Below are 20,022 nucleotides of genomic sequence, written 5' to 3' on the forward strand. Positions count from 1 at the left end.
AAGAAGAAAACTAAAAAAAATAAATACTAAAAGAGTAGAATAATATTCTATTTGGTCAATCACAAGAGGTAAGTAGGGTAAGCAATTCATAATTTCATATGTGTATTTTCAGAGGACCCTTTCTCTCTGACGTAACTACCTGAAGGCGATACTAACTAAGCACTTCCCTTTGGCCTCAAAAAGTTTCGAAGGAGTTTTCTAGACCAGGTAGGCTTCTATATCGAACTATCGATTCTTCTTTATTTTTGGGTCCCTCTTGGAATTTTATGTTCGAATTTAATAAATTTTGGGGTAGATCTACGATTGCATATAGTGAAGGTTTCTACTTTCTATTGTATTTGCTTGTAAGTTGTAAAATTACGATGAATTAATTCATGAAAGCTCTTGATACATAAAACAGTTCATGTTTATTCGGAGAGAATTGGTGGTAACTTACTAGCTTAGTATTAGAAAGGTACATGCAATTTTCAAAATATTTTAATTTATATTTGGTAAATCAAGAAATTATGTATTAGTATTTTTTTTTAATTTTTAAGAAGGTAAGAGTATTTTCGAAAGTATATATATGAAGATACTTTTAAAAAATAACTCATGTTTTTCAAAATTAAAAAATTTAATATAATTTTATATATTAATAAATATCTAAATTTATTTTTATTTCTTATTTTAATTTTCTCTATTAAAGTTAGTTTAAACTTTGAAATCAATTTTATCACGTACAATTGTTATAACTTGTATCTATTGAAAACCGATTGTATTTTAATTTACTAAATATAGCTAATATAACTTTATTGGAAAACTATCTTTAAAAAGACATCTTAATAAGAAAAAACACAAATTGTACCAAATTTACTCTTACTCTCAAAGATAAAGCTTAAAACCATATAAACTAGTTTGTTAAAACTTTCGCCCATCAAAAATAGCTTGTTAAAAAAGTAACTTTTAAAGATAACTTTTTGAAACTATAACAGTTATATTTGGGAAATCAAAATACACAGAATCAACTCATAACATGCTTAAGAACAAAACAAACATGACTTTTTTTTATAGAAAATAATTTGGTAAACGATATTGTTGAATTAACAATATCATCCATTTAGTAATTAAGCTATTGGTAGAGTGAGTTAATTTATAAAAATTTCTAATTAAGATTACCTAATATCTTAATTGTGTTAGTAGTTTAACACATTTTATTTTAAAATAATTGAATTTTAAATTAAAATATATTTTCATATGTAGCTAAAGTTCTATAAAATTCATAAAACTAAATAATATACTAAATTTTGCACTAAATCATCAAAACTTTGGAATATAATTATATGATTTCTACCAAAAGCAAGTATGAATTTGTTAATAATTATTACTTATAAGAAAAGAATTCATATTTTCTAAAGAGCAATGCTAGGGGGCCAGCAATTTTTGTGATTGTTAGCCATCAACTAGCCATCAATAATGATTTGATGGTGTGAGATTGGTGTGAGATTTCATCCAATGGCTCACCTTCTTCTGCTGGTTACATGCTGGCCAAAATTCAATAAAACTGCTGGCCCCCTAGACTTTTCCTTTTCTAAATTATTAGTTTGAATACCAGATTAACTGTGCCAGATTTTATTTAATTCTGCATTCATATTTGTGCAACATAGCTTCAAATTTATAGTAGTTTTTCCACCCTCATGATGTAAACACAGGCACAAACACACTCAAAGATTTGGCATGAAAATGGAACCTCAATTGAATATAATTTTTCTTCCATATCCAACTCCTGGCCACATGATCCCAATGGTAGATTCAGCAAGACTATTTGCAAGGCATGGAGCAAGTTCCACCATCATCACTACACAAGCCAATGCTTCAACATTCCAAAAGGCCATAGACAGCGACTTCGAAGCCGGATACTCAATCAGAATCCATGTGATTCCATTCCCTGCATCTCAAGTTGGTCTCCCTGAAGGTGTTGAAAACATGAAAGATGGCAATTCACTAGAAATCATGGGCAAAATCGGCCGTGGAATACACATGCTCAGAGATCAAATTGAGCTCCTCTTTCATGATCTTAATGCTGATTGTTTAGTCACAGATATGTTATATCCTTGGACAGTGGATTCTGCTGAGAAATTAGGAATTCCAAGGCTTTACTTTTACAGCTCGAGCTACTTCTCGAATTGCGCTAGCTATTCTGTTAGGACTCATAGGCCTCATGATGGACTTGAATCTGATACAAGCAAGTTTTTGATTCCGGATTTGCCACATAAAACAGAGATGACTTCTCTGCAGCTTGCAGAGTGGATAAGGACTAAGAATAACAGCACCGCGCAATTTTTCGATGCAGTGTTTGAATCTGAGAAAAGAAGCTATGGAGCAGTGTACAATAGCTTTCATGATCTTGAAAATGAGTATGAGGAACATTACAAGAACATAATGGGGATCAAAGTTTGGAGTATAGGACCAGTTGCAGCATGGATCAATAGTACTAATAAGGGACAAAAACATGATCATGTAGAAGAATTAGAGCCCAAATGGTTAAAGTGGCTTAATTCCAAGAAAATTGGTTCAGTTTTGTATGTTTCTTTTGGTAGCCTAACTAGGCTTCCTAATGCTCAAGTTGCTGAAATTGCTCATGGACTTGAAAATTCTGGTCATGATTTCATTTGGGTAATTAGGAAAAGGGAAAATAATGATGATGACAATGATGGAGATAGTTTCTTGCATGATTTTGAGGTTAGGATGAGAGAAAGCAATCAGGGCTATATCATATGGAATTGGGCTCCACAGTTGCTAATATTGGAACACTCTTCTATTGGAGGAATTGTGACACATTGTGGATGGAATTCAATTCTTGAAAGCTTGAGTTTTGGGTTGCCAATGATCACTTGGCCAATGTTTGCTGAGCAATTCTACAATGAGAAGTTGTTGGTTGATATGTTGAAGATCAGTGTCGCGATCGGGGTGAAGGAGAACAAATTGTGGGTGAGTTTGGGTGAGGAAGATGTGGTGAAAAGGGATATGATCACAAATGCTGTGAAAGTTTTGATGGGAAGTGGTGAAGAGAGCATGGAAATGAGGAAGAGAGCAAAGAAGCTTGGTGATGTTGGCAAGAGGGCTATAGAGGAAGGGGGAACATCTTACAACAACTTGATTCAGTTGATACAAGAGCTAAAATCATTGAAGGTATCAAGGGAACTTAGCAAAAGAAAATTGGAAAATTAAAAGTTTCAAACGGTTGGTGGAGTGGATTTATATGATTGATGTAACATCTTTACTATTAGAATGTCACGCTTCCGGCTGTGCTATTCTAATAGTAAGAAGTATTACGATGTCTTCATATATTTAATAATAAAACAGGAGCCTTTGACTCATAACTGTATCGCTAATTTCTTAAAAAAACAGAAATACTTTTTATATGGAAACAGACAAGCATATACATATATAAAACTTCTTACTCAGGCAACTTACGAATATTATATACATACATGTCATTACAGTTACGACTCATATCCCTCTTACAAAAATATAATAATAAAAGTGAGGAAAATCTATAACATATGCATATAAACAGAAGCAGCATATTTAAAAACTTTAACAAAAATTCCGCAAGCTTTCTCATCCATTTTGAAAAGAGAAGTTTGTAGGAGGTGAGAACATCGTTCTCACTGATTTTCAGTAGAGGATTTTTAAGAAATCAGCGATATGGTTACAAGTCAAATGCTCTTATTTTATTATTAAATACACGAAATCGTCGTAATATTTTTCGCTATTAGAATAGCATAGTCAAAAGCGTAACATTCTGATAGTAAGGATTATAATTGAAATGGAAGGATGATTGAAATCTTGTTGCTTTAATTTGATGGTGTAGCTTCTGATTTTCAAAACTTTTAAATAGTAAAAAATTTATTATCCAAATAATGTGTGCCAAAAGAATGATATGGCATAATTGATAATCTTTTGATAAGAAAATGGATTCTATCAGTATGTTTAACTAAATCATCACCATGTATTATTGTATTTTGTCAAGTCGTGTAGTTAATTTATTTTGATAATAAAGTTAAACAGAGACGGATAATTTTAAAAGAAAGATGATATTGAAAAGTTTTAAAAATGTTAGAAATAATTTTGAAAAATAAAAACGGTTAAAGACCATTTTGGTTTTCTATTCAAATGTTAAAAATCAAAATAATTTTTATCTTCAGCCAGCAAAGATCAACAGTATTTTAAAACATATATAGAGTTCACACTAGCTAGCCAATAAATAAAAAATAATATTGTACAAAAAAAACATATATATGATTTTGTTATTCCAGGTCATGTTAAAAGCATATAAAGATTATTTTAATAATCATTATACTAAAGCATAGGTTATTCGGTTTAGTTGCCTCACTGCACCCAGTCACCCATGACTCTGGGACAGCAAGAAAAAGAAGAGAACAAGCATATTGAACAATCCATTACAGGACAATTGAGAAAGAAAATATATATTTTTGTTTATATTTGATGTGAAATATTGGTTAAACTTAAAAAACATAAATCTAATTTTAAAATATTCACAATCACTTATTCGTTGATGTTAATATAATTTTTAAATATTATAAACAAAAATTATTAATTATATTTTTTTTAAGAAACAAATTAAGTATTATATAACTTCAGGAACATACAAGAACTTCTTCCCTAAACTAATAAAAAAGTCAACTAGTGTGTTTGGATTTGTGTTGGAGAAGAGAGAAGTGATTTCTGTCTTCAGTTAAAAATTCTAGCTTTTCTGTTGATCTTTTCATGTTGGATTGAACTTTCTATGTGCCAATTATATCCTTCATGTTCATATGTTTATTTTTTTTAATAATATTTTTTTAAAATTCTCTTATGTATATTATTATTTTTTATTAATTTTTTATTTTTTTATATGAGCTTTTGTACTGTTATTGTTATTTTTTTGTATGGAATATTTTTTTTACTTTGTATTATGATTCTATTAATCCTATTAGAGTACTAAAGAATACTGAAAGTACTAAAAAAGTATTAAAATTTATTTAAATATTTAAAATAAAATTATAAGATAACATAAAATAATTATTTAAATTCATGTCATTTTCTGTAATTTTCTATCTAAAAGTGATTTTGAATAATGTAATCCAAACAATATTTAGTTTATTATAATCTATTTTAAATAAAAATTACCAAACATAAATCACGTTAATATCAAATCATTTTTAATCAAAATCAATTTTACAAAATCAATTTTATACAAATCTCTGTTTACAAACTGTAATCCAAACACACACTTAAGTATCAAGTACAACGTTGAGAACAAGAACCGGCTTAATGAACAATGAGCAAATAAAAAACCATCAAAAGACAAACACAAAATGACACTTAATAATAAGCCAAAATGATCATATAAAAAAAAAGATGAATGAAAGTGACCATATCTGAATTAACTTAAGCATACCTATTGTTTGTTCTTGGAAAGTCAATTTAAAAGAGTTAGCTTGTTCATAATCCAAATAACTTGCTAACCAAGTTTGAATAACACTGAAAAATCACCATAGTTATGGGAACAGAAAACCATCTTCAACTCAATGTAATTTTCCTTCCATATCTAACACCAGGTCACATGAACCCTATGGTGGACACAGCAAGATTATTTGCCAAACATGGTGCTAATGTTACCATAATCACAACACAAACCAATGCCTTAACAATCCAAAAAGCCATAGATAGTGACTTCAATTCTGGATACTCCATCAAAACCTATGTGATTCAATTCCCTTCATTACAACTTGGTCTACCTGATGGAGTTGAAAACATCAAAGATTGCACCACTCCTCAAATGCTAGAGAAGATTTTCCATGGAATAATGATGCTGCAGCCTCAAATTGAGTCTGTGTTTCAAGAACTTCAACCTGATTGTATTGTCTCTGATATGTTCTATCCTTGGACAGTCGAATCGGCCGCGAAACTAAGGATTCCGAGGCTGTACTACTACAGTGCCAGCTCTTTCTCAAGTTGTGTATATCATTTTATTCAGAAGCATAAGCCTCATAAAGGGTTAGAATCTGATTCACATAAGGTTCAAATTCCAGGACTTCTGGATAAAATTGAGATTGCGCCGACCGAGATGGATGAATTTCAGAGGAAAGAGAATGACATGACAATTCTTATGAATGTAGTATATGCATCAGAGAGAAGAAGCTATGGAACCTTGTGTAATAGCTTTTATGAACTTGAAGGTGGTTATGAGGAACTTTACAAGAACACAATTGGGATCAAATCTTGGAGTGTCGGACCGGTTTCAGCTTGGATTAACAAGACTGATGAAGAGAAGGCGAATCGTGGAAACAAAGTTGATCTTAAAGAAGAGCCTTATTGGTTGAATTGGCTTAACTCAAAGCAGAGTGACTCTGTTTTGTATGTGAGTTTTGGAAGCTTAACTAGGCTTAGTTATGCTCAAATTGTTGAAATAGCTCATGGACTTGAAAATTCAGGCCATAATTTCATCTGGGTTGTTAGGAGAAAGGGCGAAGGCGACGGCGAAGGCGAAGAAGAATGTTTCTTGCAAGATTTTGAGGCTAGGATGAAGGAAAGTGACAAGGGGTGCATTATTTGGAACTGGGCGCCACAATTGCTTATATTAGACCACCCTGCAACTGGTGGAATTGTGACTCATTGTGGTTGGAACTCAATACTCGAAAGCGTGAGTTCCGGCTTGCCAATGATCACGTGGCCTTTGTTCGCCGAGCAATTCTACAATGAGAAATTTCTTGTTCAAGTGTTGAAGATCGGAGTTTCGGTTGGAGCTAAGGTGAATAAGTTCTGGTCAACTGTTGGTGAGGATGGAATTGTGGGAAGGGAAGAGTTAGTGAAGGCTGTGAAAACTTTGATGGGAAGTGAAGAGAGCAGGGAAATGAGGAAGAGAGCAAAGAAACTTGGTGATGCTGCAAAGAGGACTATAGAAGAAGGTGGAACCTCTTACAACAACCTAATGCAGTTGATGGACGAGCTCAAATCTCTTAAGATGTCACGAAATTAGGTAATTGAAATGGAGGAATAAATTAATAATCATGGTGTTGCTTCTTGAGGTGTTGCTCATGAAGGTTTTATATATATTTGTTTGAATTACTGTGGTGTTTTTCAGTTGATATTAGCTGAGATGTTACTTGTGCTTTGTTCTGAAACTTTATACAGAAATACATTTAGTTTTTGCCAAGCCTTTGCTTTTTTGAATAGTTTGAAGTTTCAGATTTTCAGAGTGTCATGATGCATGCCAATTGTTGGAATTCATCAAAATATGTAAAAAACCATAATAACTAACAAGAGTATTGAGTATCGAGTATTGACAAGTGATGAAGATAAAAAAGCCAAAGTATTCATCTAATCCAAGATTACATTAGTAACATGAATCTGATACTTGAACCAAATGAGAATGGATCTAATTGGATTATACCCGATTATCAGACAAATACTCGAATCCTAAACCAATTGACTCGAGTTAGATAGATATTAATCTAGTAATCTGGTTTTGTCGGCTTTAATTGCTGATCTGAATTATAAATTTTTTTATATATATTAATTAAAATCAACAGTTAAAATAATTGGAACCACAGTATTTTCGATACACTTAAAATTTTTCCAACAATTTAATCTCTTTTTTCACACAAACTATTAGGCCGTGGACATGACCACAGGAGCTCGCATATTCCACACTCTTCCAATCAATCCTTTTATGCCACGTCATCCCATTGAACCTGTTAGTTAACTTCCATAACGATTTCACCGAGGTGGGGCCCTGAATATAAACCAAAATACACCATTCTTTTTTTCTTTTTAATAAACAAAGAAATAACCAAGAAACTGTTTTCTTCTTCTTGTTCATCTGTCACATCTATTTCTTTTTTTTCTTCTTTTTTACATATAATTAATTTCGTTGATATTCTGAGAATCCGAAGCCTTCGAATTCGAAGAGCAAGAGAACAGCACCACATACAGAAAAATGTCAAATTTTAAAGAAAACAATTCAGCACCGAAGATACATGTTGAGGCTCCGCCAATTACTGATCCAGCAAACAGCGGGAACCACCGGACTCCGCCACCGGCGGCCTCCTCAAACGACGGAGTGGTTGCCGGAATCCTGAGACGGTGGAAGAGGGAAGAATTGGTGAAGAAAGGGGCGTTGCCACTAAGAGTTGCCGCTCTGATTTTTTCTCTGATTTCGTTTCTTGTAATGGCGTTCAACAAGCATGGTGATTGGAGAGACTTCGATAAATATGATGAGTATAGGTAAGAATTTTGATACCCTTTTTGATGAACAATATTGGGTTTCAATAAAGAAATGATTTTGTTTTCTCAATGTTTATTTGGGTTTGTGATGGTTGATGAGTTTAATAGCTTATTGTTAAGTTAAGGACAGTTTATAACTGAAAGTTCACTTAGGAAATTATCTAAAGAAAATGCTTTTATTATGTCTCTTGATTCTCAACATTGATTATTGGAACTCAACAATGGCTCAGATATTTGCTGGCTATTGCAATTTTGTCAAGTCTTTTTAATGGAGGCATATTGTTTCTCAAAGAAAAAGGAAAACAATTGCTTCAGCCCAGAATGGCTGCTATCATTTACTTTGCAGGAGACCAGGTTTGTTTGCCATTAATTCTTTTTTCTTTGATCTTCATCATAACATTGATTACTTTGTGGGGGTTTTTTTTTTTTTTTAACACAAAATTTGAATCTGTGGCTAGTGAGGGATGGGGAATCAAATTCAGGGCCATTAACTAGATTTGAATTGTCAAATGGTTTCATTTTCATTCTTAAAGACTAGTATTTTCTTTCTCTTTTTATTTCGTGGTATTTTTTTAAATTAATTAGCATTCCATTTAATTAATTCTGTCCCTTAATAGTTAAGAAAGACTTAATTTTTTCCTGTGTTGTTGAGCTATAACTATAAGCAATGCTGAAGAGGTTTGGGTAGAAACTTTTGAAAACTTCTCTGTGAAGTTGCCTCTACAGATGTAATGAAAATGAAAGTTTACATTACTTCAAGCAGTCTATAATATTATAGTGTTTCTCTAAGGACTATAATCTGCAGCATAATCACATCAGCAAAAGTTTGTTATATTCTTTTCATCTAATTCTAAAATCAAATTAATGGCATATGAATATTTTTTTGAGGAGAGTGTAGACTTTGAACTTATAAGCTAAGGATTAGATGAAAGAGATGTAAAAATATTAATATAAGTTTTTCACTTTAATTAGTCAAGAGAAGTTAATGAGTCCTAGTCCTTCATATGAGTCCACAATATTAATGAGTCTGATATTAATATAAGTCTTTCACTTGTGGAAGTTGGTAGAGTCTTCATTTTGAATTATTCCAATCTTTTACACAACTCTTCATTCAAAACCCTGTTTTTACCTTCCAATCGTCATATTCATGTTTATGTATTTGCCAACTGCCATTGAGGAACAAGGAATAGTTAATTAGCAACTTGACCCATTGGCAAATGTTGTTACTGTTTTTGGTTGCAGATCATGGCATATCTGTTGTTATCATCAGCATCTTCAGCAATTCCTATAACAAACAGAATGAGAGAAAACTCGGACAATATATTCACTGATTCTTCAAGTACAGCCATTTGCATGTCCATTTTGGCATTCATTTGTTTAGCAGTGTCAGCACTCATCTCTGGCTTCAAACTATCAACTCAACCTTATATTTGAAATCTTCATTGATTTTTTTTTATTTTTTTTACCCGATAAAAATGTTTCACACTTTCATTTAATTGTGTATACCAATCACATATGTTACAGTGAGATATGGAAAGTTACTTATTTTTTACCCTATACACCAAAATAAATGAATTTTGCTCTATTCTTGAGACTATGTTAATGGTGTTAATTCTTACTAACCAATTTGGCAGAACAAAAACCAAAGGTAATGGCACAAGCAGTTCTAGATTTTCCATTTTATTTCTTTACAGAATATAATTATTAATTATACCTCAAATAGAAAATGAAATTATTGACTATATTTGGATCTTAGTGGTTTGAACATTCCAACTTTGACCAAGTGAGTTTTTGACTAGTCTCTTTTCAGTGTAATGTGGCCTAAGAGGACTATGAAATGAAATTTTATTGAAGTCCCAATGATGATGTCAATACAAATTATTAATCGAAGTTCCACTCTTCAATCTCAACTAATCTATATTGAAACTTGAAAGCTAAGATTAGAAATAGAATACTAAAAACTGCAAGCACTGCACAAATTTTACAAAGTAATCGACTATTAGAATCTTATAAAAGAAACCTTTTTTGCTTTCTTTCTGTGAAACAAATACAACAAAAGAATAAAAGTATTCATCAGCCAACAAAGCTGATTAAAGAACCTTCTTCTGGTCAAACTTTCCTATCACTATGTCTCTAATCTAATACATGTAAACATTCTTGCTTCTTTCTCTGTTTCTGTCTTTTGCTATGAGTAACTAAGATTCTATATGCTATACAAAAACATGTCCATGATAGCATCTGCAAAGTGGTGTATTCCAAACTTAGTTCTTTGAAAGAAATGACTCAAGGAATGAGTCATCCTTCCTTTCATCCTTGGCCTTGATGTATACACCATCCGAAAGTTGCGAATTGTTTCCATATGAACCCATTGATCTTCCAAGAGACGTGTAGCCGAAAAGTCCAGAGCCTTGCAGCATGTCTAGGGAAGATGATTCTTGAGTTCCGGTGGCCGGAAGCCTAGGATTGTAAAGTGAATTTGTGAAATTCGGCGCGCTAGAATAACCATTCACGGCCGCAGGCCTTATTGGTGCCGCCGGTGCATTGCTATTGTTTCTATTTAGAGAGTTTCTGTTCATGTTGTAACCTGCGCTGCCGCGTGCTGCAGGCACATCATGGTTGTGTTTCCCTTCATAAGTTGTGATCACTGATTTTATATCAGTCGCAGCTCGCTCAACATGTTTCCTCACTGAACAACCAGGGGCTGTGCATTTGTAATAACTCCTGCAGAAAGAAAAATAATTGAACAATATCAGTTACTAATGTTGTTAACAATTTTAAAAGATTTGTGACACTTCTAAGAACTATTAACTTAAAGGGCTTTGTTTCAATCCGTTAATTACCTTGCATTTGGATTTCCTTTAACTACTTTCTGTCCATATTTCCTCCATCTGTAGCCATCATCAAGAATATCGATTTCGCTTGTAGTTTGAACTACAACTCTAGGTTCCCTAACAGTTCTACTTCCATAGGCTGAATGACCATCATGTTCATTCTCCCCCTTCCTGCAACAAGAACCAGAATTAGTTATAAACAAATTACTTTTCAAATCTTTATAGATCATTTATATAATAAGATTATGAAAAAAAAAGCATCACAAATATAGAAGAGTAAATTTTCTTCCATTTTTAAAGTATTAGATAAGAGTTGCTTCTAAAATAAAAGACAATAGCTAAACCTTATCCTAGTATTGAAAAATTAATATATGTTGATATTGAATTTTCAAATGCACCCTATGAAGTTTCATTCTAAAATTTCATGTTCTTACCATCTTTTGGCATCTGGTCCAAGTTCATCTGCATCTCCACCAGAGTAACTTGTTGGAGAAGTTTGTTCAAATTCTTCGTCTCCCATAGAAGCTGAAGAATCTTCTTGCATTGACACACGATCAAGTTGAGGATTGCCTAGTGTCACCACTGACTGATCCGAGATTCCTGAGTTAGTGCAGGATGAAGAAGGCTGCTGATGAATAATTTGTTGAGAGCTTGAACTTCTTCTAGTACTCTGTGGCTTAGGATGATTATGAGTTCCCTTATACACTATCTCAGTAATTTGTCCCTCCAAAGACCTCTCAACTTTCTTCTTCATTGCGCAATTCGGATGCGTGCACTTGTAATAGCTCCTTGGATTCTCACTCCCTTTCACTTGTTTCTGTCCATATTTCCTCCAATTGTAACCATCTTCTGATCTCCTTTGTTCTTTAATGGACTGAGACGTGTTAGCATAGTTGAAAGAACCGGACTCAGGCACCGAATTGCTTTGTAATTCGGGTTTTGTTGCTACCATTTCTGAGGAGAAGCTCTGTGTTGATGGATATTCAGATTTTGTTGCTTCCCTCTGAGATGAAAATTCAGCTTGGTTTATAGGTTCTGTGAATTTCCACATGTCTTGTGTCTTAAGTGGTTCCTATTATTACAAACAAGCATTAGAAGTTAGAACAAAATAAAATTATATAAATTTATTTTACACCTTGTTTTACTTCAACTATGCACTATGTGATGATCATTATCACCAAGTTCTATTTTCTTTTCATTTTATTTTTTTAATTTTTTTTTTGTCAAAATGGACACAAACATAGACATACTTTCAAGTTTGAAATTTTCAACTTAATTAGAATATGCTAGTTAATTTTTTTATACCCCAAAAAAAAAAAAAAACAAAAGACAACAAAGAAAAAGACAATTTAAAGTGCCAGTTAAAACTTACAGAAACATCACCCCATAAAACCAAGTACAAGGTAATGGATGAAACAAAATATGACCATTTCAAGAAGAACAGAGAGAACAAAAAAATATCTCCAATTCAGCTGAATGATTGAACGCCCTAAAAGATGATATTTGTTCTTAAAGTCAAATGGTCAAACAAACAAAAATTACTTACTGCTTGAGAGGGAGAAGATGTCTTAGTCTGTGTTTGGAAAGAGAATTCAGAGAAGTTCTTCTCATCTTCCTTGTTGTTGAAGCTGTGGCCAGCAAAAGCCTCAATAGTAGGAGATGCAAAAATCTGAAAGAAACCATATTATAACAAAACAATACCATCAGTAACGACACTAAACATGAAATTAATTAGAAAAAGACTTGTTTTTTAAGTAAAAGAAGCATTTGGGGTGTTTGTAATTGTGAACTTACATTAGGAGAAGAAAGGAACAAAGATGAGTTCAAAAACTCAGTTGGGCTAAAAGTTGATGATGTAAAAGGAAAGTAAGAAGAAGTTTGTGAGTTCTCAAGTGGTAGTGAAGGTGGTGTAACAGACTTGAATTTTGGAACAGATTCTTGGTTTTGAATAACATTAGCATCACCAAAATCATCCATGTTCATGTTTATGTTACTATAGTTGTTTGAAAGGAGGTCAGTGAATGATGATGTCTTCATAAATTGTTGTTTGTTAAGTAGAAATGGTTGGATTGTGGTTTGAATTTATATGAGTTGAGAGAAGAATGAAAAGAATGAAAAGGAGGGAACTTGATTGATGCATGGTGTGTTGTGGCAAAAGCTTTAAGAAGTAGGAAGCCAAAAAGTCATGGAAGATGGTTCTGAGAAGGTACCATAGGCAGAGAGGGGGTAAAGTTTGACCGTTGAAAATTATAAGCTTGGTCAAGAGTTGTGGGTTTGACTGGACTTGCATAAGTTGTATTATATTATAGCCTTCCAACTATTATCATACCAACAAATCAAATCAAACATATCAATATCCATATCATCATATTATGACTTTAGAGCTACATTAAAATACTTTTAAAATTTTAGTATAGATCGAAAATATTTTTCGTTCACAACTTTATTACATACAAAATGATCTTTAAAATTTAATTTAATTTTAAAATTATTCCTAAAATTTAATTTAGTTTTAAATTTTTGACAACAAAATTAGAGTCATGAATTTTTTCTTTTTTTTTATTTTTTTTCTCTTTTCTCTTTGCAGAAGTAAAAACACTCTCTTTCTTTTATTTTTTTAATTTTATAATTTTTTTATGGATAATTTTGTTTAAAATTATAAAATTTAAGTAAAAAATGACAATTTTAAAACTTGATTTTAAATTTTACGGACGATTTTGTATAAAAAAAGTTAAAGACAAAAAAAATTTTCGATCTATACCTTAAAAGACTAAAATCATACTTAACCATTTTAATTATATCAATTATGTTTTTAAAATTAATAAAGATATATTATATTAATCTTTCATTTTTTCATTAAATAACTAATTATACTGTTAAAATTAATGTAATACATTTTTATTTATAATTAAAATTTTAAAGATTACTTTAAAAGTTAATTTTATTATTATTTAATTTTTAATATATCATAAATATTTTTAGAAATAGAAGAGAATCAAATTGAATTTCCTAAAAATGTAAGAGAAATAATTGTATATGAAAAGTACTAGTTGATATAAATTTTAAAACAAAATTATAAAGATAATCACTTTTTTTTGTAAAAATTAATATAAAAATAAATGAGTAAGAAATTTTTATCAGTAAAGTAATCAGAATATTTATTTACTAGCACATAGAAGTGTTTAACATTTTTGGAAAGATAGATTCATGGATAATTTTAAGTTTAACTAAAAGACTTTAAGTTATTTATATATGGTACATGATTATGTAAATTTCAAAATTGGAGTGCACATAAATTGAATGCCAATAAGTGTAATTGATTGCACTTACTAGAAGGAAGAGAAGGGCGGCTGCAAAAATAGATGTGTTGAGTGTCCGGTTATGTGGCATCATCATATAGAATCTAATGATTTTAAAAAGCATGTAATTTTCTTTCAACAAAATCAATGATTTATTCATTGCACCGTTTCCTGAGTTTGGAGGATAATATATACATATATATATATATATATGAAAATCAGACCTCCTAAATATACAGTCTTTTTAGTTTATAAATTATACAAATTAGTCTAAGTCCAAAAAAAAGTATATACACTACACTCCTTTACAATCGAGCATAAATGCACGCGCTTTAATCAACTGTTATATTTTTCCAAAACACACTCAATATAACAGACTTTTTCTCTTCTTCCTCAATCAAAACCCAAACCGTCAAGATTCAAACCACATTCGAAACAAACTACAATTCTGAAAAAATATTCCAACTTCTCGCAAAAAGTAGAAAAAAAGATACAAATCTCCATAAGAAATCAACAGAAAGAACGAATAAACATTATTCAAGGTACTGTTTTACTGTTCTTCTAGGTTTTTCACATTTCTATTATATGAAATCGAAGCACTATATCGTCAGTATTTCTCTCTCTATTTCATTGTTCTTGGTTTAGATCTCATATTACTGTTCTGATGACACTGTTCTTCATTTACGCTATTTCACGTACTTCTAGTGAATGCTTTAACGTGTGTTTTGATCTGTTTTGGTACATATTTTGTGCATGTTTACATGTTTTTTAAGTAGGTTTGTGCATGCTTACATGAAACTCTTTCTCTTCTAAATGATTTTTGGGTATATATGGCAGATTTTTGGAGTGTATATGTCGGACTTGGCATGCGACTGTTGCTTCTAGTGGTATTTTGAAGTTAAATATCTTTCTGAACTCATATAATGTCATATAAATTCAAAAAATGTAGAGGTGTATGGGACTGATATATATATTAGGAGTTTTGAAGTCTGACTGATACTGTTCTAATTGTGCTTGACCTTGTAGTGTCATTTTATGCATGTTTGGTTGAATTGAATATGATTTTGAACTGATTTAATTTAATTTAAATGAAAAAACAAAATGTCTATGGGACTGGTTTTGGGTTTATGTGGTTGATATTTAGGCGTATCTAACTGATATTTGGGTGTATGTCTCTGATTTTTTGGTGTGTTTTTTATCTATTGACAGCATCTCTTTTTCATTGCAGTAAAAATGACAAGCAAGAACCAAGGTGAAAAAAATACAATGTAAGCACAAATATATGTCTTAGAACAAGTCAATTTTTCCTAATACAAATATATCTTATTTTAATGACTCTAATTTTGTTTTTCTTTTACAGCAAACCAAAGACTTGAAGTGTGCCACCAGATTATTGAGTGAAAAATTAAAAAATATGAGCGAGGCAAAAAAAGTGATTATTCGGGAATTAGGTTTTGGTGGACTGATGCATATCCCGCCAATAAGGGTGCATCACAAACTATTAAAGGAGTTGGCTAACTCCTTAAATTTGGACAAAAACACACTCGAAACAAGCTATGATTCCTTTAGAGTTAAACACAGCACAATAGGGACTGTTCTTGGCCTCAATGCATCAGGTAACTGATTAAAGAAAATCTCTGTACTTCTATTCTTCGTAATATCTTATTCTGCTATCATGTAATCAAGAAACAAATATAGGTGTATATGAGTGATATTTGGGTGTATATAAGTGATATTTGGGGTATGAGTGATATTTAGACTGTAAATCACTCATATACCTCCAAATATCATTCATATACACATATGTTTGTTTCTTGATTACATGATAGCAGAATAAGATATTACAAAGAATGAAAGTATAGAGGTTTTTTTGTAATCAGTTACCTGATGCATTGAGGTCAAGAGCAGCTCCTATTGTGCTGGGTTTAACTTTAAAGGAACCATAGCTTGTTTCGAGTGTGTTTTTGTCCAAATTAAAGGAGTTAGCAAACTCCTTTAATAGTTTGTGATGCACCCTCATTGGCGGGATGTGCATCAGTCCACCAAAACCTAATTCCCGAATAATCACTTTCTTTGCCTCGCTCATATTTTTAAATTTTTCACTCAACAATCTGGTGGCACACTTCAAGTTTTTGGTTTGCTGTAAAAAAAAGTAAAATTAGAGTCATTAAATTAAGATATATTTGTATTAGAAAAAATTGACTTGTTCTAAGACATATATTTGTGCTTACATTATATTTTTTTTTTTCCACCTTGATTTTTGCTTGCCACTTTTTACTGTAATGAAAAAGAGATGTTTTCAATAAATAAAAAATACACGCAAAAATTAAAGACATACACCCAAATATCAGTCAGATACACCCAAATATCAGCCACATACACCCAAAATCAGTCCCATAAACATTTTGTTTTTTCAACTAAACGAAATTAAATCAGTTCAAAATCATATTCAATTCAACCACAACATGCATAAAATGACACTACAAGGTCAAGCACAATTAGAACAGTACCAGTTAGACTTCAAAACTCCTAATATATATATCAATCCCACCTAATATATATATCAGTCCCATACACCTCTACATTTTTTGGATTATATAACATTATATGAGTTCAGAAAGATATTTAAGTTCAAAATACCACTAGAAGCAATAGTCTCATGCCAAGTCCAACATATACACCCCAAAAATCTGTCATATACACCCAAAAATCATTTAGAAGAGGAAGAGTCTTTCATATAAGCATGCACAAACTTACTTAAAAAACATGTAAACATGCACAAAATATGTACCAAAACAGATCAAAACACACGTTAAAGCATTCACTAGAAGTACGTGAAATAGCGTAAACGAAGAACAATGTCATCAGAACAGCAATATGAGATCTAAATTAAGAACAGTGAAACAGAGAGAGAAATACTGACGATATAGTGCTTCGATTTCATATAACAGAAATGTGAAAAACCTAGAAGAATAGTAAAACAGTACCTTGAATAATGTTTCTTCATTCTTTCTGGTGATTTTTTTTTTTTTTGGAGATTGTATCTTTTCTTCTTGATTTCTTCTACTCTTCACAAGGAGTTGGAACGTTTCTTCAGAATCGTAGTTTGTTTCGAATGAGGCTTGAATCTTGGCGGTTTGGGTTTTGATTGAGGAAGAAGAGGAAGAATCTGTCATAATAAGCATGTTTTGGAAAAACGCAACGGTTGATTAAGGCGCGTGCGTTTACGCTCGATTGTAAAGGAGTGTAGTGCACGTGCTTTTTCTTGGACTTGGACCAACTTGTATAGCTTATAAGCCAAAAAACTTTATATATGTAACAGGCATGAAAAAAAAAAGTTTATTAATTTTCAAATGTACAACTGCCATTATTAATTCTGTTATTTAATTATATCTTTTTTTTATTAACACAAAATTTTATTTTGAAATAATACTCAATTTGGTCCTTAAACTTACACGTGAGTCTCAATTTAGTCCATGAGGTTTCAATTGTCTTTATTTAGTCCCCGAAGTTTATAAACGTGCCTCATATTAGTCCCTGAGACAATTTTTAGTATAAAGACGTTAATAGAGCGCTGTTGTAGACTATCACATGTCACATTAAGACTTGTAAAATGATGCAGTTTTGGTTTTGACATTTAAATAGCTCAAAAACGGCATCGTATTACTTATTTTGTTAGGTAAAATTTTAATAAACATCATTTAGGATGTTGTTTTTGGGTTATTCGAGTGCCAAAACCAAAACGACATCATTTTACAAAGTTTAGTGTGGCATCCGACTGTCACGACAGTGTTCCGTTAACGTTTGTACGTTAAAAATTGTTTCAATGACTAAAATGAATTATGTTCACAAAGTTTGGGGACTAAATAGAGGCAATTGAAATTTTAAGGACTAAATTAAGATTCGCGTATAAGTTCAGGGACCAAATTGAGTATTATCTCTTTTATTTTTATTAGACAAAGAAAACTTTAAAATTCATTTTATATGTATATGCATGCATAAAATTCTTTTCTTAGTAGTTGCGAGTATATAAATATTTTATGCAATTTCTATGTAAAAATTGTTTTATTATTGGAATTTAAAGTTAGGTCCTTAGCTTAGAGAGTGAAGATAACTACAATGCCTATCAATTAATATTTTAAAGAAACGTTTCATTATATGTCATATCTTAAGATGTATTACATCTCTTGAATGACTACATAGGATGTAAGATAAATATATAAATACAATAGGATATGTCTTACACTCTTACGTGCACTTTGCTAAATTGCATTGAACACTTCAATTTAGTTCTACAGTGTCCTCAGAAATCACAATCCAATAATCAATTATTCAATCAACAATGACTTTACGAACATATTTGCAGATAACTATTGATTAAACAAAAATAAGAACAACAATATAAAAACATTTTGTTAGCGTAACAGCAAAATGGTTCTATGGTGTAGTGGTTAGCACTCTGGACTTTGAATCCAGCGACCTGGGTTCGACTCCCGGTAGGACCTGTGTTTTCTAGTTGTAAAAGGGGTTGTATGTTTTTTTATCAGAAAATATTTAAAACAAGCTTTATTCTCATATAAATTAACCACGGTAAGAAACTAAGAATAGAACTAGAATCAGAAGAATCTGGAAAAGTATAAAATAAGTGGAGTAAAAAAGAGAATAGAATCAAATTATTTTTCAACTTTGTTATTCTATGATTAAAACGGAATAAAATTCCTTTCAACTCACTTTTAAATAAGATGAGCGGATATTTATATAGAACAAAATTTAAACTAATACATTATTTTCAAGAGTTCATAAATAAATATTTTTTTTGTCAAAATTTCTACATATTGAGCAAAAGAAAAGAAGGAAAAAATGTTCATCTCTGTAAACAATCTGGCAATCGTTTTATGCAATTACTGAGTATTGACTATATGGGCATGCAATCAAACATTTTGCTATAGTGATTTATTAAATTAAGCTTACTTGATGTTTCCTGTTGGTGATTGAATTATGTAAGGTAATAGCCGTTGAAATTGTTGTTCCAATGTGTTCGTACCTGAACTGAGGTTATGAACTTATGAGATTTGGAGATTTTATTTGGCGCAGCGTTGTCTTGTCTTCGAATCGGATGGATTATTTATAAAGATATTCCGATAATTAAGTTAATAGTATTTTTTTGGGTATCGAAATGATCAGATCTCTACTTGCTAGGTTCTCTTCCCCTTTTATTCCGTTTTCGATATAACGCTTTTAGGCATTTATTGTCTTCAATATACGTTTTAAATGCCATGGTGTGGTGGTTTATTCCGTAACGTATTTGTTCCGTCTGTGATGACCGAGGACAATGATCCTTGGACGAACACTGGGGTACGCAGTTGAACTATATGCTGTCCAAGTGTGGATATGAGTGCGGTCTCGGTCTTCTGAAACACGACGAGGGGAGTACCTGCACAAAGCACTCCGACGCTCAAGTTAGTGAGTGAATAATTAGTGAATAAAGAGTAAATGACTAGAAGTTAATCTAGAACCTGCCCTTTGATGAATTCAAGGGGTTAGCTTTATAGGCGTTTCCGGCTTGGTAGTGGGCTTAGTTAGTTCCGATATTCCCGGTTAGTGCTGTTAGGGATATCTCT

General features: G+C 31.7%; 4 protein-coding genes and 1 non-coding gene across 5 annotated transcripts; 4 read left to right on the forward strand and 1 right to left on the reverse strand.

Annotated features, from left to right (window-relative positions):
- Window positions 1–3,458, forward strand: LOC130932971 (soyasapogenol B glucuronide galactosyltransferase-like). The gene is made up of 2 exons (XM_057862447.1): window positions 1–207; window positions 1,689–3,458. The coding sequence occupies exon 2, from the start codon at window positions 1,714–1,716 to the stop codon at window positions 3,205–3,207; it is 1,494 nt and encodes a 497-aa protein (XP_057718430.1). The 5' UTR covers window positions 1–207; window positions 1,689–1,713; the 3' UTR covers window positions 3,208–3,458.
- Window positions 3,459–5,478: 2,020 nt separating this feature from the next.
- Window positions 5,479–7,195, forward strand: LOC130935785 (soyasapogenol B glucuronide galactosyltransferase-like). Its single transcript, XM_057865675.1, has one exon. The coding sequence runs from the start codon at window positions 5,546–5,548 to the stop codon at window positions 7,022–7,024; it is 1,479 nt and encodes a 492-aa protein (XP_057721658.1). The 5' UTR covers window positions 5,479–5,545; the 3' UTR covers window positions 7,025–7,195.
- A 627-nt stretch (window positions 7,196–7,822) lies between these two features.
- On the forward strand, window positions 7,823–9,867 carry LOC130932723 (CASP-like protein 4B4). Its single transcript, XM_057862132.1, has 3 exons — window positions 7,823–8,271; window positions 8,502–8,625; window positions 9,514–9,867. The coding sequence occupies exons 1-3, from the start codon at window positions 7,985–7,987 to the stop codon at window positions 9,703–9,705; spliced, it is 603 nt and encodes a 200-aa protein (XP_057718115.1). The 5' UTR covers window positions 7,823–7,984; the 3' UTR covers window positions 9,706–9,867.
- A 232-nt stretch (window positions 9,868–10,099) lies between these two features.
- LOC130932722 (probable WRKY transcription factor 33) lies at window positions 10,100–13,240 on the reverse strand. Its single transcript, XM_057862131.1, has 5 exons — window positions 12,897–13,240; window positions 12,649–12,771; window positions 11,537–12,174; window positions 11,112–11,273; window positions 10,100–10,992 (listed from the first exon to the last, which is right to left on the reverse strand). Exons 1-5 carry the CDS (start codon window positions 13,137–13,139, stop codon window positions 10,533–10,535), a joined length of 1,626 nt encoding a protein of 541 aa, XP_057718114.1. The 5' UTR covers window positions 13,140–13,240; the 3' UTR covers window positions 10,100–10,532.
- A 5,594-nt stretch (window positions 13,241–18,834) lies between these two features.
- TRNAQ-UUG (transfer RNA glutamine (anticodon UUG)) lies at window positions 18,835–18,906 on the forward strand. Its single transcript has one exon. It is a non-coding gene; the product is annotated as a tRNA-Gln (tRNA).
- Window positions 18,907–20,022: the final 1,116 nt, after the last annotated feature.

This window comes from Arachis stenosperma, chromosome 6, assembly GCF_014773155.1.
Source record: "Arachis stenosperma cultivar V10309 chromosome 6, arast.V10309.gnm1.PFL2, whole genome shotgun sequence".
In the NCBI taxonomy this organism is placed as follows: domain Eukaryota; kingdom Viridiplantae; phylum Streptophyta; class Magnoliopsida; order Fabales; family Fabaceae; genus Arachis; species Arachis stenosperma.

Bases quoted from the DNA above. Each gene is read 5' to 3' on its own strand.
- LOC130932971 (XM_057862447.1), top strand. From the start codon at position 1,714: ATGAAAATGGAACCTCAATTGAATATAATTTTTCTTCCATATCCAACT.
- LOC130935785 (XM_057865675.1), top strand. From the start codon at position 5,546: ATGGGAACAGAAAACCATCTTCAACTCAATGTAATTTTCCTTCCATAT.
- LOC130932722 (XM_057862131.1), bottom strand. From the start codon at position 13,139: ATGAAGACATCATCATTCACTGACCTCCTTTCAAACAACTATAGTAAC. The intron at 12,772-12,896 runs GTAAGTTCACAA...GGTTTCTTTCAG, and splicing joins TGTTCCTTTCTTCTCCTAAT to ATTTTTGCATCTCCTACTAT. The intron at 12,175-12,648 runs GTAAGTAATTTT...TTGTAATAATAG, and splicing joins CATCTTCTCCCTCTCAAGCA to GAACCACTTAAGACACAAGA.
- LOC130932723 (XM_057862132.1), top strand. From the start codon at position 7,985: ATGTCAAATTTTAAAGAAAACAATTCAGCACCGAAGATACATGTTGAG. The intron at 8,272-8,501 runs GTAAGAATTTTG...ACAATGGCTCAG, and splicing joins GATAAATATGATGAGTATAG to ATATTTGCTGGCTATTGCAA. The intron at 8,626-9,513 runs GTTTGTTTGCCA...TTTTGGTTGCAG, and splicing joins TTTACTTTGCAGGAGACCAG to ATCATGGCATATCTGTTGTT.